Below are 25,623 nucleotides of genomic sequence, written 5' to 3' on the forward strand. Positions count from 1 at the left end.
GCAGCATGGACCAGGAGAGGCTCATATCATAGCAGGATGGACCAGGAGAGGCTCATATCATAGCAGCATGGACCAGGAGAGGCTCATATCATAGCAGCATGGACCAGGAGAGGCTCATATCATAGCAGCATGGACCAGGAGAGGCTCATATCATAGCAGCATGGACCAGGAGAGGCTCATATCATAGCAGCATGGACCAGGAGAGGCTCATATCATAGCAGCATGGACCAGGAGAGGCTCATATCATAGCAGCATGGACCAGGAGAGGCTCATATCATAGCAGCATGGACCAGGAGAGGCTCATATCATAGCAGCATGGACCAGGAGAGGCTCATATCATAGCAGCATGGACCAGGAGAGGCTCATATCATAGCAGCATGGACCAGGAGAGGCTCATATCATAGCAGCATGGACCAGGAGAGGCTCATATCATAGCAGCATGGACCAGGAGAGGCTCATATCATAGCAGCATGGACCAGGAGAGGCTCATATCATAGCAGCATGGACCAGGAGAGGCTCATATCATAGCAGCATGGACCAGGAGAGGCTCATATCATAGCAGCATGGACCAGGAGAGGCTCATATCATAGCAGGATGGACCAGGAGAGGCTCATATCATAGCAGGATGGACCAGGAGAGGATTGTATCACACCAGCTGATACCCTCAATACATCACAGCAGTGGATAAGAAGAGACATGTTATTGCAGGTCCTCTCTGGCTTGCTAACTACCTGTCTGACCTAAGGGGTGAAGAGCTTTGTGTTCCCAGCGCAGCTTCGCACTCTCCTCCCCCTCCCTCCCTGATGTGCCTCAGCCTTCTTCTTAGACCCCGAGTGCCCCCTGAGAAATTCCACTTACTGGTGTGTAAATTAAACTCCTTCAAAGAATCTTGACTGCAATTTGCCCTGCAGTAGCCCAGCAACCATGCAGCTTTAACGAATATGTGCTTGTATTCCTATTGTTTCACAGACCCCACTTAGCACTAATCTTACACTAACTAAATGTTAGGTTGGTTATGGTTAGGGCTAGCCCTGAACTAGAGCTACAAAATGCGCTAATAGTTTAGCTGGTTTCACCGACCTCATTCACACTAATCCTGGAGTACCGGGTGCTACCTCTTGCTCTCCTTTCTGTGAAAGACCTCTTGCGTAGTCACCTGATCAGTGTGTTTTTTGTTTCTCTGGATGCCTTTGCAGAGACTCTGTGCTTGTGCTTCACCAGGAATGAAGTTCTTGCACAGTGGTAAATGCTGTAGCTGTTAGAAATGTTGCTCTCGCGACACACAGGGAACGCGTTGGCTTTGCTGTGTGAATTCGGCATTGTCTACAGTAGGTGGAAAGGGAGCATGCAGGATAGACAAACCAGAAGGTACAAGATGCTAACGATCCTGTTTAGCGATTTTTGCCATAGGAGCGTTTTATTAAAGATAAGCTCAAAAAAAAAAAAGTTTCTATAGATTTGTAAATTTTAGGAAATGAAATGCACGTCTAAGGCTGGGATTTGAGCAAAACTGCTTTCTGTATTGTCCTGAAACAATACCATTGTGAGGAGCGCAGCACGCACTCCCTGTGAATCAGTCCGCAGTGAGCTGCGTCATTGCTGTACTGGGAGGCCAGACTCTCTCATTCTCCTCTGTGTGTGTGTGTGGATATAATTGCTGTACTGGAAGGTCATTCTCCTCTGTGTGTGTGTGAGGATGTGACTGTCTGCATCCCTCAGGAAGCCCCAGTGAATTAAATCAATCGTTTCCTAATGTCCTTCCCATTGCATTTTTCATTTTCCTGAATTCTGGATTTGGTGGGGCGATGAAGGCTGTGTCTTGGGAATTGGTTCTTCAAATTTGATGACACTTTGGAATTTGTTGCAAGAAGGGCCATGCTGTTCATGAGTTCTGTGTGTGTCATAATTAGCTGTTTTACAAGGACCACTCATTAAACTGAAGCAGTGTACCTCTTGTGTTTTTTTGATAAGTCAAGCACAACAATTGTATTTCATAAAAATGTGCAAAATTAATATGAGAAACTGAGCCCATGCTACAGTATAAACAAACAAAGTGAATAAAGTACAATCATGTATCCTGCTTATAAAATTGCCTGTCTGTTTGTATAGTGTTAAACCTTTCATATGTGTTTTGGCTTGCTCTAGTCTAAGTAGTTTTGCGCTTTTAACTCCCCTGTTTTGGTGGTATGGAAATGATGATGAAACTTTTTTCTAATTTTTGACGAAGGTGTTGCAACACTGAAATGAGTAAGTATTTGTATGCTGGTAAAATAGGCTAATAGATTAATTCTCTATGCAGTCTGTTGCAACAAAAACTGGAAATCCAGAAGCTTCATATTTCTCCACAATATTCTCAATGTGTTTTAGAAGTTTACCCTAGTTAAATACATAGCAAAGTGTAATAATGTACATCAAAAACATTGTGAAGTACAGAGAGTCATTGCAAAGCACAGAGAGGTCTGGTAAAGCTTAGGGAAGCATTGTAAAGCACAGAGAGGTCTGGTAAAGCTTAGGGAAGCATTGTAAAGCACGGAGAAGTATGGTAAAGCATAGGGACGCATTGTAAAGCACAGAGAAGTATGGTAAAGCATAGGGACGCATTGTAAAGCACAGAGAAGTATGGTAAAGCATAGGGAAGCATTGTAATGCACAGAGAGGCGTGGTAAAGCATAGGGAAGCATTGTAATGCACAGAGAGGCATGGTAAAGCACAGAGGTCTGGTAAAGCATAGGGAAGCATTGTAAAGCACAGAGAGGTGTGGTAAAGCATAGGGAAGCATTGTAAAGCATATTAAAAATATGGCAAGCTATGGGGATTTACATAGCGTAAGCTTGGGAAAGCTGGTAAATTACCACAATAAAACAGTAATTGTAATCTCGGGTCTAGTAGTGAATGGATTCAGGTTTCCAAAGATCAACATTGGTAAAAAGGCTTGAATTCCAAGACTGCTTTGCACAAAGAAACGCTCACCAAGTTTGAACCACCAATAAATAGAACACAGAACATGAGAATATTTAAGAATGACGGAAGGTCATGTGGACCATCTTCCTGTTCCTAGTAGCCGATCCCAAAACTTTGTAAGTCGGATCTTTAAAGGCAGCCCATTCCATACCATCACCACTCTCTGTGTAAAAACAAAACAAAAAAAAAGTGTCTTTGACCCTCAGTCTTAAGTCTGTTTCCATTTAATATAACTTTTAATCAACATGATGCCAAATTAAAAGCTGAATATTTAAAACAAAAGCCAAGTTCCAGACCATGTGAATTCTGTTCTGTCAGCTGTCTCCCAGTGACTCGCACTGACATGAGACTGACTGACGCATGGCTGGAACTTAACGTGTTTGACTTGTACAGAATAGCCTTTGAAAGCTGCGGTGAAGCTCATCAGGAGATTTTCCATTCATGGTTCTGTGAAGGCCAGTGAAATACAAGGCAACTTTCAGACCCCCCCTTTTTCTGAGAAGTGTTAATATTGGTATCCAGAACACAAGACGCCGAAAGACAAAACTAGTCTCAAGGTATTGACTGTGAGAGCTTCTAGGCTTGCTAATGCGCTGTTGTAGTATTGATTGAGATCGTCCAGTCCATGATTAGTAAAGAGTTTCATTACCATGTAGAGATTCATCGATTTTTAACTCATCAGTGATATCCATGGCTTTTATTATGCAAACCTCTCTTAAACAAATAGAACTACGCCCACCTCTCGTTATATTGCCCCTCACTATACTGCAGATTCCGATATATCACGTGATGTCAGCTCCCTAGCAACAAGCCTCCTATGTCAGGAATGGGTTCTTTTAACGAAGCACGTTTGTGCATTTGAGAAAGGAGAGGAAGACTCATGAAATGAGTTGGAGGCTGAAGTTGATGAGAAGCAATTATCCTCCGCTGTACGAATTAAAAAGGTGCGCTGCTTTTTATACGAAAAATGTGAAAAAGCAGCTATGTCGCGGCCCTCGATATGTAGCGGATTTATGTTGGAGCCCAACTCCCGCGATATATTGAGTGGGTGCTGTACTAAGAGAAAATTCAATCCAGTGACACAAGTACTTTTCAGCTGTAGTTGAAACGTTTGTGATTAATTGAAGTTTCTTTTAATATCTCTAAATTAATCACTGTTGTGTATTTAATAGATATGGGCCTGATAGATAGATTTAATCTGTTGCCCTATTTGAAGACTCACAACTCAAGTAAATATTATATGAATACTACATGCATGTCTTCAGTTGTATGTGAAGATTTTGAGTCCACACACTGTTTTTGCTTCTTGATTTTGAATAGTAGTGTTCAGTGCATCAGTTATTACCTCTGCCATGTTTAGGAAACTTCTTGCATTATAATGAGTGATTTGAATCATGGAATTTGTAGGAAATCGGTTTGGGGCAGACATTTTGCAAGGTAATCCCATCCTGTGTATACAGTAGTGTACAATCACATACAGGACATGATCTTTGTAACAGCAGAGAATTGAACTATTAAAAGCTTTATCTTGGGAACCACGTGTCTGATTTTGCTGAATGAATGAATTATTGAATAGAAACATAAATCAATGTAAAAATAACAACAGTCCCATGCAATGTCCTCTTCTTGTACTGGACAGAGCGTGGACAATCGGTCACTAGTTTGTGATGAAGCAGTTCACTGACATTTCTTAGTCTGTTGTTGCTCTGCAGTGTGTCCCAGGCATCAACGTGATCATTGGAGGGGGAGCTCGACGTGTGCGTTTACTGACCTGTGTCTGCTGTAGGGTGCTTTTCCACCAGTGGCTGTGCTGTCAGCGTGCTTTCAGTGAAAGCACTCAGAGAGAGAGTCTGGGGGATTTACACATCGCTGATAATCTTTGCCTGGCTGCACTCGCTTGGTTTGTTTGCTATACAGTAGCTGACAACATATAAACAAGGGAAACTGCACAGTTCACTGCTCTCCTCATAAGACAGCCCTTTACACCATGGAACAGGTAACGACTCGACTCCCATTCACCCCATGATGCCATTACAGTCTCGTTACGAGATGGAACACAAATGGTTTCTGACTAGGACATGAAAAAGAGGGAGCTCTACACTGTAGATGAGAAGCAGAAACTGGAACTAGAAGTGGTCACTGTTGATCTGCTAACTTTTGCTGTAGTGCAGCACTTCCGCAACTCTGAAAGGAATGAGATACTAACATGGTGTGAAGGACTTGTTCACTAGCCTCTTAGTTTAGTACAACCCTCATTATGTAATGGATGCACTAGCAGAATCTCTGTCTAAGAAGCCCAGGAGAGTCCAGGCATGGCAGTCAGGCAGGGGATGTTGAGGTTTGAATGTAGTGGTGTGCTCTCTCTGTTTCTCTTCACCGCTTCTCTTTCTCTCTTGTCTCATTCAGATCTCTGTCATCTTCTCTGAATTGCTATCCTCGCATTTTCAGTTTGTGTGAACAAAAAGTCCCAGTTTAAACTCGCCCATGGTTTGCTTGTTAAGCTGGCCGTAGTAATGATGACAGCTGCATGTGGGTGATAAAAGATAATCCCCTTTAAGTAATGTGGTGTAACAGTAATGAATACCGTGCATAATGTATAACCACCTACTGCTGTAAATTAGCAGCTGCAGCATGCATGTTTTAAGGAACTGTGTTGCACTGAAAGATACCGTTTGAGGGGGGAGGGATGTACACAAACTGGAGTATCAACAAGGATTTCTTTTGTAGTAGAGTGCACAGAAAGTTAAAAGGAAGAAATCCTCTTAAGTTTTAGTTTTACTGAACTGTATGTAGAAAGAAAAATACTGCAGTTGTGAGCAGCAGATTTGTTTCCTATAAATCTAAAACTACCACTGGGATTATAAACAACAAATTAACTACAACGTCGGTCTAATTTCTGTTTAACTTTGAAGAAAGTAATAAAAACATTAGAAGGTTCAAACTGAACAGGAAGGAAAAAAACTTTTAAAGTAACTTTTGTAAATGCAATTTTTAATTAAAAAATTTAAAATAAAAATTATTTGTTATTGAAGCAAAATCCTGGTAAAAAAAAATGTAGTATTTCTCTAAAGTATATCTGGTTCTAGAAGTTGAGAAACAGGCTTCCCTGTCATTATCACTTTTTCTTTTATGTTTTGCTTTGTTTGGTTTCTCCTGTCTAGTTAAACTGATAGACAGAAACCACAGGAGCAGCGGTCCCAAGCGGGTGTAATGGAAAATTCAGAAGAAGGTGGCTCTGTTGCTAGGCAACCGGGTGACGTTGCCTTAGTCTTGAGTTTGTGTCTCTCTCTCTCTCTTTCTCACTTTGCAACTTTTTTCAGTGAGCTGCTGCATTAGGGTAGGGAAGCCTTTTTTGCTGTATCATTGTGGGCTCCAGAACCTTTTTCTTTTGAGATTCTTCAGTTGCAAAAAGTCGTCTTGGGCTACATGTACTTGAGCTGAATGGGGTTGCTTGTTGGTGCCAAGTGGATTAGTTTCCGATGCTAGAGGGTGCGGATGATGAGCTAGCAAGCCTGTCTTTCGCGGCTGATTCCACCCCGGTGAGCCTTTTACTTTCTATCCTGAAGCGTTTCAGTCAATTTGTGTGTTTGTTTATCAAGCAGTACTACCCAGCACGTTACAGGGAAGAGAAGACTCCCCCCATTGCATAGACGTTTGATCCGTTCCTGGTTTTACTAGGAGTCTAATACACACCTGAGCTTGTTGCCTATACACTGGGGCTAATCCAGCTCATAGTTAAACCTGTAACGGGTGAACCTGCTTTGCAATAGGAGTCATATATCCACCCTGCGTTACAGTGCAACACTTTGTATATGATAAATGCCATCAGTACTGTTTCGTTAATCAACACCCATTTGATACATGGCAATTTACTGTCGTGTTTAAAATGTATTCAGTGCTGAAAGGCTCCTGTTTGAATTTCCGCACATGCCTCAACAGAATTTATAACTGTGTCCTGTATAGCAAGCCAGTGCATCAGTGATATCTTGAGTACAGTAAGTGTTGCATTCCACGGCACAGAACAGTGTTTCTGTTATTTGATGGGGAACGAGGGTTATTTTGCTGCTGGGTTTTTTTGTGTGTGTGGTGTTTTTTTAAAATTTCTTACTGTAATGTGGTACCAATTTTACTTGATGCAATAAGTGTGTGCATGGAAGACCAGTTGAGACATACCTTTGTAACTTGCATGTTCAAAAAAACACGCTGGATTTGTTTTTAGAAATAATAAAATAAATGTAATCCAGTGGCAGACGTTTTCCACTAGAAGTCTTTTTTCAATGTCATTTGACGTTTGGAACGTTCCCTATGCTGAGCTGTCTCGGTTTTAGTTGAAACCCCTGGGGATGCAGGCTTGCCCTTATGATACTGCGACAATCGATGAGATGCTAGGTCAAGCAAGCCCATGTTTCAGCGAGTGTCTTCATCAGTGTACTTTGCTGGTTTGCTGTTTTAAAGTTATGGTATCCTGCAAGTTGATAATTCAATATACAGTGAAAAGGTGAATGGTTTAGTACTAGGCTACATGTAATCAGGTAATGTTTGGTTTCACAGCTGCTAGTTAGAATTAATCTTGGACTAACTTCTAGTATTTAAAATAACATTTAGTAGCTCAGGATTGGTTCTGTTATGAGTCTGTGAAACCAGTCAACTTTTAAACCTTGTGATTTACAGTTTAAACTGTCAGACATTTTCAATGATTGTAAAGCGATTGTAGTATTTAGAGTGTGTGTCTATATATATATGTATATATATGTGTGTGTGTGTGTTGCATTTTAATTGTTCGTATAACACAATTTAAAAATAGGATAACATAACAAAAGGATATCATGCAAAGAAAACCAGTGCATAAGTTGTCTGTAAAAGTGCAGTAAGTAATGTATTTCAGCTTTTATTTTGATTTTCTACAATGATTTACAATGCACCAGGATACTAAAACGAAATCCACTTTTTAAATGTGAAAAGGCAATGCAAGAACCTCATAAAAACCTTTTGGTTAAGTACCATTTAGGATATTATATATAGAATTTACTTTAGTTTTCTGTTTGAACCTCATTTGCTGCTGTGAAAGTAGTTTAACCCTGGTCACTGACACAATGATATTTGGATTAGTAAATGTGCAGGCAGCAAACTGTACCACGGTTTATTACTAGGAGGCCTCGATTATTGATAATAATGTAAATGCACCAAACTAACCGCACAATTGCAAACCTTTGTTTGTTCCTAATGCATGAGCATAGTATTAGAACAGTCCTGTAGGAAAGAAACAATTCTCATTCCTGATGCAGGAGAAGAACCAGATTAAAAAAAAAAAAACTGCTAGTAAATAAACTGCCTTCTTGAAATGGCCCTCGTACTGGAGCGTGAATGATTAGCTGTGTTGTAAGTTTGACAACATTTCAAAAATGTGCCCTGGAATTCCTGCCCACGCACGGTTCGGGAGCAGGGTGGGGAAGGCTGGTCAGTTCCACCCTGAGTGACGTCAGCACTACGTCTTATCATTTAGCCAAGTTGTCAACTCCAGTGAATCAGGCTTGCTTGTGCTGAATTTGTTCCAGTAATGGCAACTGTACATCCCATTCTTTCAGTAACTGTACTTCCTTACAGTGGATTCAAAGCTGTTCTTAGCAGCCACTGTAATGTGGGATTGGCTCCCGTGGATAACGGCCAGTCTTTGGGTGGGGGGGGGGGGGCTCGTTTATACAGACAAAACGTCAGGACACAGCCCATTCCCTGCTGTGTTAAATCCTGTATGTTTCCAACATACTTTAGCGCCAGCTTTCATCATCGTGTTGAACCCTTCATGTTCAACGTCCTTATCCAAAGTACATTAGGTTGTCCATGCTAATCAAGGTCTGTGAAACCAGCCCACAGTCTAACACCGATGATTTACTGTTAAACCCAATTTAGGTCAGTTTCTAAATGTTTAAACTGTTAACTGTCCTGGAGCAGGTAACTAGAGGCATGAGCGAAACACACCCTCCTATAGTTTACTTAAAAAAAAAAAATAAAATAGTGGTTAAGGTCTCAGCCAAAAAGATTTTGTGCTTAACTTTATAGTTCTTCTATCCAACAACATGGTTTCATGCCCCTTGCAGTTCCCTTCACTATATATGTTACTAATGTCTAGTCTTGAAACAAACCCTTGGTATTGTAAACCTGTATTTTCATTTTAAACATCTGATACTACAGTAGGAGAAAGAAACTTCTGTTTGCTTGGCTTGCCCTAACCCTAACCCTAAGCAAGGCCTGCACAGAGAGGGTTATTTGCCAAGTGCGTGTCATGTTTTAAAATACGTGCTGTGAAGAGTCTAGCTGTAAATAGCTACCAAACCTTATCACTGCTGATTAGCTGCTAAACTGCATTTTTGAGGTTTTTCCTATAGGTGAACTTTATAGTCTGTCGCACGGAGGGCTAATCTGTCGTTTTGTTAGTGGCGATAAGATCTGTTAAGATTGCTGACAGAAATGCATTGTCTTTCCCATATAGTATGGCTTCTTGATGTACTGTAAATGTTTGCATCTGTTTTTACAAATATTTAGAAAATTGCTTATTAGAGATGTAAGCGTACACTACTGTGACGATAGCAAGTGTCCCAATACTCCAGATAGTCTGGATTGGCTACTAGTATGAGGTATAATAAGATCATTAAATAATGGAGCATTGTGTTAATTTAATGAGTTAGGGGAGTACATATTCATACACACTATAAAGCACAATTAATTCAAGAGCCAGTTGGTGAAATACAGCAAGCTATGTTGGGTGATTTTTTTAATCTCGTAACACAGTACAAGTGATACATTCCTCTATTACAGTATGATACATCAAGTAAAGAACCTATCAGTTTGCATCGACAGACAGCGAATCGTTGCACCCTTATTTCGTATCCTGTGTGATAAGGGACGTTCTTCGGCTGGACATCTCTGTGACTGTCAAACCTGGATGCAGGTCGTGGTGCGCTGCCTTTCCATGATCACATGCAACCCTTTGACCTGTAAATATGCAACACAATGTACTGCTCTGTTGTGTAAATGCCAGGTCTGCACGTGGCCCGGATTTTAGTGTTTAGCATTGTCCAGCAATAATATTTACTCAGCCTACCCCAAGTTGTTCTCTGAATAATATACAGAGCTTTCACTACAAAAGCACTCCATGTTTGCACTGTGTAGTTGCACTAAATGAGATACGGACACAATGAAATGGACAGGGTCTTACACAGCGGAGACTGAGCTGCTGTGTGTGTGTGTGTGTGTTTTTTTTTAATACAAAACTTTTCTTAGGAAGACCTTGAATTTGAATTTCGGCAACAACAATGCGAAAGCAGCAAGATCTGTAACTTCACCATTGTGACCCTCGTCACAGCGGTCAGTGAAGAAGGGCTTTTAAGGTTCCTGGAAAGGCATCATCTGTAATTAAAATCACTGAATAACGTTTCGGCAGAACTTTTTCAGTGTTGAGGTGTTGCAATGGCGTGATGCAGAACAGACCTAAAGTGTTCCAAATCACAGAGACCTTCAACACCAGCCACCTGTTTCCACTCCAACACGACAGCATTGTGGGAGTCTAATCACAGCACACTTACTCAGTCAACTCACTCGGATCCAGTAATTTGTGACATACCTTACCATGATACTAACACCCTATTTGCTTGCATGGTCTTGGTCTTAAATACCACTTATCCTGTTTAAATATTAATTCAACAACTTATTCTGTACTATTCTATGTATACTGTAAGGTTAGTTTTTCTTAACAATAAAATAGTCTGGACAAAGATTGTCAAAACTAACAAAGTCTTCATTGTGAAAACAGCAGAGAACAGATTGATATTGGATACAGCAACGGAGAGCATCATTCAGTGGCTCCAGCAGCTATGGCTTCAGAGCAGATGTTTCTCTGCATTGCTGTAGATGTTATTTTGGCCGGCAGCAGTCAGTGCTTCCTTGATGGTGTTTTGAGCCCATGTCTAAGCTGGTGTCAGTGTAGATTTTTTTGAGTCACAACAACATACTGAATGTATGTGTATTCTAATCAGCTTTACAATCACATTTCAAGAAACCATTTTCTTCCGTCTTGGCTCTCCTTAAAACGAAACACATTTTAAATTCCTTTTTCTCTGCTCCCCTCCTCCACTGTCTCCTCTCCTCCTCCTCACTATCTATTTTACGAACTGAAATGTCACATACGTCAACCAGCCATTACCCCCTTCTACACACACAGCCCAATGTTGCGACCTGTGATGCGTTCCAGGGCACGCGCTGAATTCATGCCGATTCAGAGCTAGCTGTATGCAAGCCTTGTCTGGGAGTTTGAACTTTTAGTTCAAAGCTTACAATACTGCTGATAAATGTCATGATCACCATTTCGGAGCCATGCGGCATGGTGGTGATGTACAGTATGGGAGGCGAGTTGCATAGGAAGGAAGGGAATGTGGGATTAATTTAGCCAAGGGGAGCATTCCAGAAAACTTTATCAAAACTACAAGAGAATTTCCCTATCACAGTAAATTATAGCAAATCATGCAAATGATAATGTTGATGAATGTATACATAGCCTGTGGGTCGGTTTTGGGGGAGCTGTTTCTTATGAAACTCTACATGTGCCTAGTTCATTCCCCCCATAACAAAATGTCAAATCCATCCAGCAGGGTGTTCAGAAAATGAGGTTTGAATGATTCTTCTTACAGCTTGTCTGTAGGGGTGCTCTGAAATAACTAACAGTAACAGTAGTGAGCGTGCTTTGAAAATAAGAGCTGGTATTAATTTGAAGTAAAGGGCCTTTCTTGTTTTAACTTGCACAGCATTTTCTTTGAATTGCTGTTTGTTTTTGTTCATGTAAAGCACATTGAGGAGAGAGAGAGAGAGAGAGAGAGAGAGAGAGAGAGAGAGAGAGAGAGAGAGAGAGAGAGAGAGAGAGAGAGAGAGAGAGAGAGAGAGAGAGAGAGAGAGAGAGAGAGAGAGAGAGAGAGAGAGAGAGAGAGAGAGAGAGAGAGATGATCACATACAAGTTGTACTCATCCAGTCTCACCCACATTACTGCATTGCATCATAAAGGAACTTAAAGGGCTTCTCATGAGGACTTTCCTGATACAAAATATCCCACTGCGTTAAAGTTTTCAGCACTCTTTAATCTTAAAGTTTAAACACTTGCGTTTTAAACACTCCTAGTGTTTGTGTCACTCTGTTTCTGTCTAATGTGTGTGTGTGTGTGTGTGTGTGAGTCTCTCTCCCTTTCTGTGTGTGCTGTGGTTTGCTGTCATTACTTCATGCTCTCAATAGAGCAGAACAAACCACAGGCAATGGAAAAACTGTGTCAGTGTATGGGGAGGGGCGGGGCATGGCTCCCGCCTCATCATTACAGAAGCACGTCTATATTTCTGGAACGGATACACTGACCAGGGCATTTTAAAACGGCATTTGCCTACTTGTCCCAGTAGATCTTGTTCAGTGCCTGTCATCCCGTGGAGAGAACTTCAGGCACAGCTCTAAGTTTGGAAATGTTTTTATGTTTAATAGTAGTTCCTGTGTACAGTTTTCCTCTCTTGTGATTTATAACCAGGTAATAGGAGACGGTATCTTATTTAACAATGGCAGACGCCTGTATGTATTGTAGTTATTTGTTGCTAGTTTACTGGATTCAGAGGTCTCACAACAGGAAGCCTTTGTATCAGAGGTTCACTCTGCACCCTGTATGAAGATTGTACAGGGAGCAGCATTGAGAACACTTCAGTATTCAAAGACAAGAAGCAAAAATAAATGTTGGGCAATATGGGAAGTACGTAACCATACTATAGCCGCACGATTCATCTTTATTATTATTGGTATTATTTATTTATTTATTTATTATTTTTTTACAATGTTAATTCAGTTTGACGATTGACCTAGGCAGGGTCATCCATAACTTCAAAACTTGCAACCAGAATTCTAAAGTGAAACTAAGGTCTCTGGATAATATCTTCACTTTCTTATTTTACCACTTGCTGGCAGTTGATTCAAACCATCCATCGGCCTGCCCCTGCCCTTTTTGGGAGAGCTATAAAAAGCAGGGTCAGGCTTTTTCAATTTTAAAGAGTTCCTTCCCTTGACTTCAGACAGCCAAAAATAGCCCTGTCCAGTCCCTGGGGACCAGGGTACCTGAGTGTGGATCCTGTGTGGAAATGAACAGTGGCGCTCCTTTTAGAGGCCTGTGAGTAACAGCCCTTCCTGTCTGCCTCACAGGGACCAATTAAACCCAACTCCACTGCAGATGGGGGAGGTAAGGCGGTATAGACCTCCTTAACCTTTTGCGATCCTTTATCGAACGATTTTCGATTTTCCCTTTTCAATCTGATGTCGAACCAGTCCGACATTATCAAAAAGACCTAAAGCACCAGTCTCTGGTTGTTTTTTCTCCAGAAAAAGCAGAGAAAACCTTTTAATGGCCGGGTGAGACCGACAAGAGGCGGATGAAGCTGAAAAAAAATAAAACAAGAACAAGGGCGTATCTGAGGAATACACGTAGCCCCTGCACCACAGAGATAACACGGACACAAACAAAGGAGAGAGCTGCTTCTGCATCCAGCGCTCGAAGAATGTCACAGACATCTGCAGTGCTTAATAAAATAATGACTCGGATCGCATTATTGAGGAGTTTGGTGATAAAACGAGTGATCAGGAGAGGATTGATCAGTATGCACGACTATGAAGAGGTATGTGAAAAATACAGCCAACAAGGGGTGGGGCTTGGCTGGAGATGCAGTGCTGAGTGTCCTTTTGCTGTGCAGTGCCTTTTAACCCTCTTATTCTGAAAAAAATATATTTTAAACGGCGCGTGTAAAATAAACGGCACGTGTGAAAATAAATTAGACTAGACGCAGCCTGACATGCGCTGAATAAATGGACCGCAAAGGGTTAAAGTGTGAGCAAACTCCCGCTGACCTCCAACATACTAGATGTGGCTGTGTACTATACATTGATGCGATCTGCTGTGATATCTATATTGTCCCAGGGTATTGATTCATCTGGAGGGCTGCTCTTGAAGTAATGTGCCTCATATCATATTGAGGGTGGTTCACCAGCGTAACAGATTTATTATTGTTATTGTCTTTTTAATATTTCATTTTTATCAGTGTAATGGTGATGTCCTGTTACAATGTGTATCATAATGCAGGTCATGGTACAGTGAGTCATTGATGGCATACAATTGGTACTGTGACCTCCAGTTAGTAAGAGTTATTCTTATGCTTCCCAGTAGTTAACATTTTAATATATATGAACAATCATTTAAAATATATAAACGGCCCACTGCACAGCATCTGGGGTATTGCCTCTGCTATTCCAAATACTGAACTGCCATTCAGATTCTCAGGTCTAGGTGTGTCACCTTAATATCTCTGAGGAAATACAGTAACTTGAATATAAAAACAACCAAGTTAACCAAGACACACTTGAGACTAACAATTAGTGCAGAAATTAATGGAACTGTTGCTGTTTTTACTGTATGCCTTCCAGCGACTGAATATCCATGGTTGTGCTCCCAGAGTTTCGTGAGTGAGGTTTTGAACAAAAGATCCATTTTCCCATTCTGAGTTGTTCCCCTCAGAACAGTGACAGTCATGACTCATTCTGTGGTGTTCCTCAGGGCAGTGACAGTTGAGATCCTTGCATGATTGTACAGGATCTTTGTGTTTCAAACTTTAGGGAGCTGATTATCGAGGTTTATGACCATTACCATTACCTCGGTTTGTGACCAACCAAAACAGCCATCATGAGAAGCTCTCCTTTAGAGCACTGTACATTTTTCATGATATACAACATTAATAGACTACTTGTGTACAACATTGAAAAGATGCAATACGTTTTGAATAAATAACCTTATTATTTAAATAACCTTTGTGCACCCAAATAACATTGCAATATACTGAAAACTAGTGAGTGCTGTTTCCTCAGTGAAGCTCTGCTATCTCCTTCTGCTCCGATTAGATCATCCTTGCACAGTCAGAGGCAGTGACTGGATTAGGAGCTGCCTGCCTCCCAGCCAGCCAGCATCTCCTTTGTGTGTTCTCACTCGGCAGATCTAATCTAATCGCAGCTTGGCAGCGGCTGGGCACACTTTGTCCTGATTGCTTTCTTGTGCTTTAGGGAGGCACATTGAGTCTGAGATTGCAGTGAATGTGTGTGCGTTATTGTAAGCAACACACTTGATTTGCGTGTGTGAAACACTCCAGTTTGTAGCGTAGAGATCGGAGAGGCTTGTTTGGATTGGGCAGCTGTACTAGAGGAGTCTGTCTTCAGGGCTGCAGCTGTCCAAGGGTGGCGTAGTCACTGTATTGCTGTGTCCAGTTTTGTTTAATTAGGTAAGTGGTTTGTTTTGCTGTAGTTGCCTGACTGCGATTTGATCATGTGCACTTTTATATTGGACAACAATGATTCAGGTCAGGTGGTTAACTAAAATGTTGCTTGTCTGCAAAAAACACTTTGCTTTGTTGTTTTTATTGAAATTGAGTTTGGAAACTTGAAAATCTCCGTCTCCTGATCATTGCAATAATAGAATTAAAGGTAGCTCAGAAATCACGCAGTGGCTGCAGCAAGGCTAGTGTGAGTTTCAAGCCCCGGCCTACCCTGCTGAGCTCATATAAAGAGCATGAACTGGGACTGCAGCGTTTTTACCAGTTAAGCACAGTTCACCTGGTTGCTTCATTCTTCTCAGATAGATTTTGACTTGCCCTTTCAAGCCATCAGGGATGATGAAATGTTCAACGAAGTTCACCTTGTTAAAACTTGTTGTGTTTCTGGTTGATGTCTTACCCTAATCCGTACCGTGTCACGTCACTGTACTAACATGAAGCAAAACCTACGTGGAAAGCATTCTAAACAGTACAGTATTAGTATGGTATTTATTATTTTGATCATCAAATGTAGCCTTAAATTACAGAAGTGCAGTACTTCTGTACCTGCATTAAAAACTTGCGATCACCCTCTACCCCTGACGTGCTTCTGACTTTGAGGTTTTATTGCATCAGGATAATAAATGCCTTTGCACAATCAATTTAGCAAGAGCAGTAAAGTTGCATGCATTTTTACTGTGTGTGTGTGTGTGTATCTGTGTCTGTGATCAAAATCCTTTTGCACAGAACAGGCTGTCCTTGGGGGATTGCTCAACAGCGCAGCCCATAAAAATCGAAATGCTTTCTGAGATAACATTCCTCCTGCTCTGACCAGCCTCCCTGCTGCTCCCTCTTTCTGTGCAGCTGCTGTTAACCCTCGCCTTGCCTGCAGGAGCGAGAGCTGCTACCTTAACAATGTTGCCATGGTCCGAGCTTGGGGACAGATTAGAGCAGGGATGAGCAGTTCTTGAGCTCCATAAACTGCTCAACTGAACCCAGGTGGACTTCACTTTATTTTTAATGATAAAACCTGGAGGACTCTGGATCTGTGCACTCTTGGTTAAGAATGGTAACGGGTCAGATTTACTGTTATTCTTTTTCTATAAAACCAACTGTGCCTACACAACATAACTAGGAAAATGACGTCGTCGCTCATGTTGTTTAATCAAAAGGGCATTTCTGGTGCCGATAGTCTCATGGGCCGATCAGAGCTAGACCATTAGAGTGACTTTCTGGGTGCCAGAAAGCTGCAGTGTCTGTTTTAGTCTCACTGGTATCAGCAGTTGTGCGCATTACTTGAAGCCGTGTTTAATGAGCTGCATCCCCAAGCTGAACAAGCAGAAAGATGACATTCCTGCTGCCAGCACCCAAAGAGCCAGGAGGGACGTGTGTGTTTTGTAACAAGTGCAGGGCGGTGTTCTGGAGGCAAGGCTGTCCAGAGCTGCGTGTTCCTGATGGGCGGTGTGTGTTTCTTGTCTCTGCAGAACAAGTCGTGGAGGAAGCTGAAAACCATGGTGCACTGGTCCCCCTTCGTCGTGTCCTTCAAGAAGAGATACCCCTGGGTGCAGCTGGCAGGGCATGCAGGTAAACAAAGGACCAGTCGCTGGCAGGGGCCGGCAAAACATAGCCAGTCACAGACAGGGGCCTCGTAAAAGCAGCCAATTACATTATACTGTAGACCAAAAGGCTGTTAGGTCAGTGGCAGTGGTGTGGCTTTATGGAAATGCAGAATGCCATCAGACAAGGGGAAAAGGTTTCTGAGCCAGAGTGCTCCCGAGTCCCACTGAAACCCTGAACAGATAGCGGTGTTGGAGCCGATTGCTCCAGCAGGCAGTGATTGCATGGCTAATGGTTTGTACTGGGCTCTGTGCAGGGAACTTCAAGGCAGGGGACTTCGGGAAGATCCTAAAAAAGTACTGCGAGTGCGAGCATCGTTCTTTGGAGGGGCTGATGCTGGACAGCCTGCGCCCCTACGTGCCAGGGTACTACGGTCGGGTGGAGAAGGAGGGAGAGACCTACAACCAGATGGAGGACCTGCTGGCTGACTTCGACTCCCCCAATATCATGGACTGCAAGATGGGCACACGGTGAGAGCCTGGCCATGGGCCTTGACAAGCTTCATAACACAGTCATTCTCTTTAGACACACCTGTCTGTAATCTTAACTTGTTGCATCCTAGTTCATATCATATTTTAGTAGTACTGTTTGCAACTACACTGTATTTAAATATTAAGCTTGCATTGTAACCCTTTACTGCCCTGTAACACCTCTAAGTCGCCTTGGTTAAAGGCATCTGTCAAATAAATAATAATAAATACTAAATGAAACGCAATAAATTCAGTGACAAACGCTTCCACTAGAAGTCTTTCTCAATGTCTTCAGTAGAAACGCGAAAAGAAACTCAATAAATTCAGTGACAAACATTGTGATTCAGTCTTTCTCAGTGTCTTCATTATACACCTGTATGATGACCTGTCCTTAGCCCTACCTTAAATGCTAATCACTCTGACTGAGTACTCTCCTGCTGTGTGTACTGGGAGATGAGTTTCTTTCTCAAGTTTACTCAAAGATTAAGTCTTGCCCAGGACTGCAATCCCATAGTTCACTTGGAAACGTGTTTCTGTGGAAACAAGTGGAAATCAAGAAGTGTAAATAAAAGCATTTTATATCAAACCGCTAAAACTTTGTAATAGAAAGATTGTCACAAAGTATTTCTAAATGTAGCACTATCGAATGTTTAATAGATTGAATTATTTTCTTTAGATGACCTGTCCTTGCTTAATATTAGCAACCAAGTAGAGACAGGTATTTCTGGGTTTTAGAATACTGCAATGCAAGGGTTCCCCTGCATAGATGGAGAAATCTGTGTTTTAAATGCATGCTGCTTCTGCCACCTAGTGGGGGAGAATGGAAGTAGATTCAAAGCAGATGGGCTATGAAGTCAACCCAACTGTGGCTCGAGTGTGTGCTTAGTAGATTGCATCCATAGCTCTCAGACGCTCAATAGAGCTACATTTAGAAACCCTAAAAGAAAAGGACAAACCTTTCAACTAAAAGACCTTCTGAAAGGGGTGAGGTGGCTGAAACTGAAATGAAGTCTTGCATCATCCCTGCTGCTAAAGAGGTAACAACACTAGCGATGGCTGTAAGAGTATCTCTAGTGAAAGCAGTAAGGTGGGAGGTCTGCCGGCAGCGTGCGCGGTGTCCGGCCGCTGTGCTGAGCAGCGTGCGCGGTGTCCGGCCGCTGTGCTGAGCAGCGTGTGCTGTGTTCCAGGACCTATCTGGAGGAGGAGCTGGTGAAAGCTCGGCAGAAGCCCAAGCTGCGGCCCGACATGTATGAGAAGATGATCGCTGTGGACCCAGAGGCCCCCACGCCGCAGGAGCGCAGCCAGCAAGCCGTGCTCAAACCCCGCTACATGCAGTGGAGAGAGACCCTGAGCTCCACCGCCACACTGGGGTTCCGCATCGAGGGCATCAAGGTGAGACACACAGACTGGCAGAGAGACAGGCAGGGACATGCGCAGAGAGAGACACGCAGAGAGAGACACACAGAGAGACAGGACATTGCAGCACTCTAACACTATGCTCTGACTGTTCTAAAACGTTTGTTTGAACTAATTAATTATCCATTCAGGTCCCACTGCAGTTAATTATTTCATCTGACCTTTATACTATACTTTACTAACACTATGATGAGGCATACAAGCTCTGGCCAAGAGAGAGGAGAAAGCACCTTCTGAGCCTTTGGGATGTAAAATTCACAATGTTGGTGCGATTTTGTACAAATCATCCCCAAAAGCAAGTTAGATGAAAACATTATTTATTGACAATCCATTAAATATATACACAGGTTCACTTCTAAACAAAGCAGGTCAATATAAATTTAGGAAAGTTCTGTGTTGTAAAATAGTGTAATCATGTGTAGATTGCTCTGCAGTGTGGTGCTTTAATATTTAGTTTAATGAATATTTAGACATAACAAGTCTCAAAATACTGCAGTTTTGCAACCCCTCGTGAAGCCCTGGCTCTTATTCAGTAACCACCTGCTATTCCCTGGGGGTCAGCTGTCTGTCTATTAAGAGCTGAGCTGATTGGGGCCCAGCAGGTTTGTGTGCAGACCCAAAGGACCCCGCCTACTGAAACGCTTCCTGTTTCTTGCAGAAAGCAGACGGCACGTGCAACACAAACTTCAAGAAAACCAAACACAGAGAGCAGGTGCAGCAGGTGTTTGAGGACTTTGTGGAGGGGAACACCAGCGTCCTGGTGAGTGTGAGCAAGGGGAAGGGCAGACTGTCGGGACCAGTAACAAGCAAGACTGCTCCATAATCCTGACCTGTTGTGCATTGCCTTTCTAGGACAGACAGCTTTCTCTAACTGTACTACCAGATATCATGCTTTACAACGAAACTACGTTTGTTCAAATGTGTTCTACAGCATGGGCTTTTAAAACTGCATATGGACATGCAACACAGATAAGATTCATGGATTTATTTTGCTATCTAAGTACTGGAAGTACCACTAGTTTTAAAGAATCCTAATGTACAATTAAACATCAGAATATCTCCTGTCACTGCTTGTGTGATTTTCCCTCTCTCAGCTTCGTAATTTGACTGGCAATTTTTTTCATTTTTTTTTTTCATTTCAGAAAACATATTTAATGACACTGAAAGAGCTCCGAACAGCATTAGAAAAATCTGACTTCTTCAAATCACATGAGGTGAGTTTTAAAATAGGAAGCCTTAACAAGGGGGTGGGGTGTGAGGTTTATTTGCTGTATTCTTGGCCAGAGATTGTTAATTGACTGCCTGGTTAAAAATAACGTAGAAACAGTGAAGTCAGAGTAGCATTCTAACTGTTGGCTCTCGTTCACTGTGTGTGAAGGTGGTAGGTAGCTCGCTGCTGTTCGTCCATGACTACACAGGGCTGGCCCGTGTGTGGATGATCGACTTTGGGAAGACGGTGAAGCTGCCGGACTCGAAGACGCTCGACCACCGGATCCCGTGGGTGGAGGGGAACCGAGAGGACGGCTACCTGTGTGGGCTGGACAACCTCATCGACATCATGGGAGCCATGGTGCCAGACTGACCCGCTCCTCCATTTAATAACTGGTTCAATTCCAAAGAACTGGCAGCCTCAGAGACGGACAGGCTTGACACAGCTGTTTCTGAGCCTCAACACAGTGTGCCTGGAATCTCAAATCATTCTGAAAGACGAAGAAGAAACAGAAGGTTTATTTTGCATCTGGAGTATCGTGACCAAACTGTTTTTTTTAGTTTTTTTTTTTTTTGTTGTTTTTTAAGACAAACAAAGCACGCAAGTGGCCTTAACAGACTTGTTGTTTTTAACAAAAAAGGATAAAGCAAAATATGTACTGTTCCTTTTTTAATTTAATGTAAGGATACTACACTAACACTGGAAAGCTGTTTTTATAATTTATTTAAAGATTGCTCTGCCTGTGCATTGCAGAATCGCATTTTTATTGACGTGCAAATGACTTCACCGGGTATTTTATGGGTACTTTGTTTTTGTATGTGCCAGGTTTATCCAGCTGTTTTACTCCTTGCAATGTTGCATGCTTCTTTCTGAAAATCAAACTGACATTGCTGCACAAACTGAAGCTACATTTGTAACAGTGCTGGTGTGTTTTCCTTTAAGGTAAAATAATTGTGCAAATTGAACTGCTTTGATTTACTGGGTTGCAGTGTCAGAGTACAAATCTGACAGTTGATACAGATGGTACTTGGACTAAAGCAGAATTCTCATTTTAGAGTCTGATGATCTTGGGCTGTTTTCATAAGACTTTAAACCAGATTATATTTGTACTGTCATATCAAGCCTTCATATGCTCATCTAAACTTTTGGCTTTTGTTTTTGAAAAAAGATAAATGAGTTTCACAGCTTTGAAAAAATAAACCCCAGACTGTGAAGTCCAGTGCTGTGGACAACATGATAACAGCACAGTATTGTACTAAGTGGCACTACAAACAACCCTGTGTAAGTTAGACACGAGTGTTTATCAGTCAATATAGTTTTGTGCTGTAAGTGTACAACACCAAAATACATTGACAATTCTTGCTAAAACTTAGTCTAACTTTAAGTAACTTACCACCGAAATATGATTGGAGGGCCCAAATTCATGTATGAACTTTGCTGAAAAGTTGACTCGATATAAAGCTGGGCTGTCGTCAAGCAGGGCAGTCTGTAGGAGCTCGCTGTGAATGATTTGCAGGCCTGTCATTGGTTCGGCTAACAGGCTGTGTAAATGATGCTAGGATAGACAAGGGGCCAACAATCGCACTCTCTCCCACATCGCTGTGAACTAGCCAAGCACCTGTCTACTTGCAAAGTCAATGTCTTTCAACGCTGGTAAACTCACGTGCAAGTACTGTGCAGTTTAAATTGAGGTTGGAACAATAAAAGTAAGCTAAAAGGATCCACGCCACTGTGGACAGCCTTCTATAAAGAGAGGACTGTTCAGTGCCACGTAATTAAACTGGGCATTGGAAAATCATTCAGATGCAGTCTCCCTCTGTTGTGTTGTTGCTCAACCTTGAATGCACTACATTAAACCTGCTTTTAAAAAAAAGTACCACCAAACAAAGCCAGGACTGTGCCGAAAACCCAGAATGCACCTCGCAGGAACGCAGGGTCTCTCTGTGCTGTGCACCTCAGGGTGGTCTTTGCATCTGGTTTTCTAAAATGAAAAAACTTTGAGGTGGTGTTTTCACAGTCCTTGGTAGAACTACATTATCTAAAGTAACATTCGGTAGCCCAGGCTTAGTGCTAATGCGAGCGTGTGAATCGTGCGGAGAGTGTAACAAAGCACACAAGACAGGGAATCTACCCCTGTCTTTCATTTACACACATTGGGGTTTGTGGATGGCTTCTGTTGTGTGAATTTTCTTTTAGACTTTTTTATTCTTTTCAAAATTTGTAAATAGTTTTATTTATTTTATAACTACTGTTTTAATCCTTTTGCATTAGGATTAGGGTGAGGTACCAGTGTGTACGTTTTTATATTTGAATAGTATGCCAGTGAAAACTAACCCTCTGAGTTTATAAGTCGTGTAGACTGTTTTCCACTTGGGTGACTTCAGCAAAACAGTACTTGCTCAATAACACAGGCTTCAATGAACAGACAACAGACACAAAGAGGAACGGCAGGGGGCTGAGCCGGTCTCCAGCACGCTGCTAAGTAGTGCCAGATCATGTAGAGGCTTATTTCACTTCTGCCAGATAGGCTAGAATGGGATCAATACGGCCCCCCCCCCCCAATCAAAACACTCCCCCCCCCCCCCCCCCCCCCCCCCCCCCCCCCCCCCCCCCCTCATTGACCACAGATTCCACTGACCCAGGCACAGGCAGTGTGTCACGTCACGAAGCGTTTTTTTTTTTTTGTTTTTTTTTCCCCCCAAAATGTTCAATTAAATTTCCTTCAGACACAGGCTTTCAGGATTGTAACCCTGTCATTTGCTTTATCAGGGGTACAGATCTGTTGCTGTAGAAAAGAGAAATCTAAACCCAGCCTTTAGTTAGAGTTCAACACCTCACTGACCCTGGTGAGCACTGCCTGACGAGCCCCAAAATGAGTGCTAATAATCAGCAGGTAACGTTTGAACCGTGTTTAAAATCGCTGCGTTGAAAAAATCAGCCGTTTAATCCTACCTTGCTTTGCATCGACAATTAGGTGACCCAGGTTTTTGTATTTTGCTTCAGTAAATGTTAATAATTACCAAGACTTTCGTTTCATTATCACTTTTTTTTTCCTCCCAGTACATTAATTGAAGCCACTGGTGGAAGTAGTACTTGAAAAGTCGTGCTTTTTTGCATCCACAAACGCACTGTTTGACAGGTTTAAAGCACCTCAGAAGAGGTTTAACAAATTATGCTGAAAACCACGTTGAAATCTAAAAGATTACATCAATCAAACAAGGCTATTTTTAATAAACCACATTCAGTGAAATATTGAATACATAACTTTTTATGTATAGACAGTTTCTAAAGATCAGTAAGAAAGTTAGAAAGCCCCGTAAAATACATTGACAAAGTCCATGAAAGGTCAACTGTAGTTCTCACTCAGTTGACTGGGTCCATTGGGTGAGAGCTGCAGTCAACCAGCTCTGCCTAGCTAGCTCATTTATCAGCCCTAGTGCTCCAGTGTGTGTGTGTGTGTGTGTGTGTGGTTGCTTTCCCTGTTCCATTGTTTTTATGCATAGCTGTACAGCAAGTTGAACTGTATCATAATGTAAAACCTTCATGTATCCCTCCCTCCCTCTGCTGTGACTTTATTTTGTTCATTCATATTATATCATATATATATATATATATATATATATATAATATATATATATAATTTCTTAAAAATATTATTCAAGTGCTGTGTTATTAAATATTCATTGATTGTTGTAAGTGGTGCTGACTCACAATAGTCTTTTCAAACTGCTGGGGGAAACTGGAATTCTGCCTTTCTACGTGTAAAGTCCAGAGGCCTTGTTTAAAACTGTAAGAAACAAAGTCAAGCAGACTCGTTTTGCTTGGGGCCCGCAGCGCACACTGAAGGCAGCACTAGCTGAAACGTTACTCTGTGTTTTTTTTTTTGTCTTGCCTTTCTGTTTTAAGCATTTTGAAGATACGAATGATATAAACATTTAATCACAAAATGCGGGTCTCCATGCACACTGAGGAAGATGTAAAAAGTTCTTTTTCAGCATGTTTCAGATGTAGGGTAAGTATTTTCCCAGCCGTTTTCTGCAACCTCCACAGCACGACTGCCCTGTTACATCTCAGTCCGTGTTTGAAAGTGAAAAACTGTTGAGAGGTCATTGCCCACAGCTTGTATAGGTACCTAATAACATTACAATTGTTGGAATCTCCACCTAGCATGGGGTTCAGCATGACTTTCAGGCAGTCGATTATTAACATCTGCTGTCTACCATTTCCATGGAGCCCTGATCTCAGAACTGGATATACAGAACTGTTTACACGAGGTTTTGTGTTAATTTTGTCTTATTTTCCTGTTGTAATCTTTTACATATTTATAAATGTTATTTTGTGTTCACTGGAACAATACTGGAATATGCATGAGTTAGTAGTCATTTTTGTATTTCTATACTGAACTGCTGGGATAATTTTACATGTTAACTATTCTGTAGCTAGTCTACTACAATAAACTGGAACCTCACAAGAGCCTGTTTGAACTGTGCTCTTTTTCACTTGTTTCTAATGCCCTGACTGCCTCAGTGAACAGTGTGCTGTTCAAATCACTGCCCTGCCCTCGCTCTGCAAAACCAGCGTCATTCAGGGTCTCAGACCAGAGAGCAGAGGATTTATTAGAATTACAGGAACTAGCAAAACACAGCCAGTCAAGTAAGAGGCATCTACAACACACTGTTAACAAAAAAAAAGGTTTTAATTAAAGCTTTCTGGGTTTACTTTATTCATTTTGAAATACACTCAAGACAACCCCCCCAACCAATTTATTTTATCTTAGGTTGAAGAATACAGAACTGTAGTCCTGTGTTACAGAGGTGGGCTCAACTTGATCATTGCTAAAGTAATCACTGGAAACAAGCATTCCTTCACATGAACACAAAAAATGAACAAGCTGTCTTTGAGCACTTGTACTGTACAAATACATAAATTTGCAAAATTCAATTAAAAACACTGTATTCAGAGAAGGTTCTTGGGTATCTGAATGTTTGTGTGTAATTTTAATTATGGCATTGCTATCCTTATAGGGGCTTTTAAATAGTACAAAATAACACAGTTGTATTCTAGTTTGTGCTGCTGTCTGTGACAGTGCTGTCCCGCTCTCTGGGGCTGCAGCTCTCCTAGCTGTGCATTGCTGTCCTGCACCTCATTGAAGCCCCACAGCTGCTAAAGGGCTCTTCCCCTGCTTAGCCAGCACACACACCTCCCTGCTCTCCGCGTGGGGGACTGCCGGGGTAGGGGGGATATGAGATTCCTGGCACAGCCCCATTTGCCTGGAGCTGTCCTGTGAGAGAGCCAGGCTCCACGCCCAGCAGTACAGCTGCACACAGATACACAGCACTGTCAGGGACTTTCTCAATAACGATAGCCTCCTAATCTATGCACCGTGCAACACGGACCAATTGATTAACCTGCATAATTAAATTAGATCTCCTTCTCATCTCATTAAATGAGATGAGAAAGGAGGGGAATGCATGTACATAGTTTTAAGGGGGTGGACGTGACGTGAGGAGTGAGTGAGAGGCAGCGTGTGTTTTGAGAGACAGGATTGCAGGTTGCTAGTGCTTCTTCGAAAAGCTGGAGAGTATTACAG

At 42.0% G+C, this 25,623-nt stretch overlaps 1 protein-coding gene across 2 annotated transcripts in view; it reads left to right on the forward strand.

The window, feature by feature from the left end:
• The window catches only part of LOC121303786 (inositol-trisphosphate 3-kinase C-like), a 39,753-nt gene extending 17,918 nt beyond the window's left edge, over positions 1–21,835 (forward strand). For both annotated transcript variants that reach the window (XM_041234566.1, XM_041234567.1), the window contains exons 3-8: positions 16,805–16,904; positions 17,194–17,407; positions 18,595–18,799; positions 19,482–19,583; positions 19,966–20,037; positions 20,202–21,835. In XM_041234566.1, coding sequence (XP_041090500.1) covers positions 16,805–16,904; positions 17,194–17,407; positions 18,595–18,799; positions 19,482–19,583; positions 19,966–20,037; positions 20,202–20,405 — 897 coding nt within the window. In that variant the 3' untranslated portion in view covers positions 20,406–21,835. The remainder of the gene's footprint in view (positions 1–16,804; positions 16,905–17,193; positions 17,408–18,594; positions 18,800–19,481; positions 19,584–19,965; positions 20,038–20,201) is intronic.
• The last annotated feature ends 3,788 nt before the right edge of the window (positions 21,836–25,623 follow it).

The sequence above is a fragment of the Polyodon spathula genome, chromosome 35 (genome assembly GCF_017654505.1).
Source record: "Polyodon spathula isolate WHYD16114869_AA chromosome 35, ASM1765450v1, whole genome shotgun sequence".
Taxonomy (NCBI): domain Eukaryota; kingdom Metazoa; phylum Chordata; class Actinopteri; order Acipenseriformes; family Polyodontidae; genus Polyodon; species Polyodon spathula.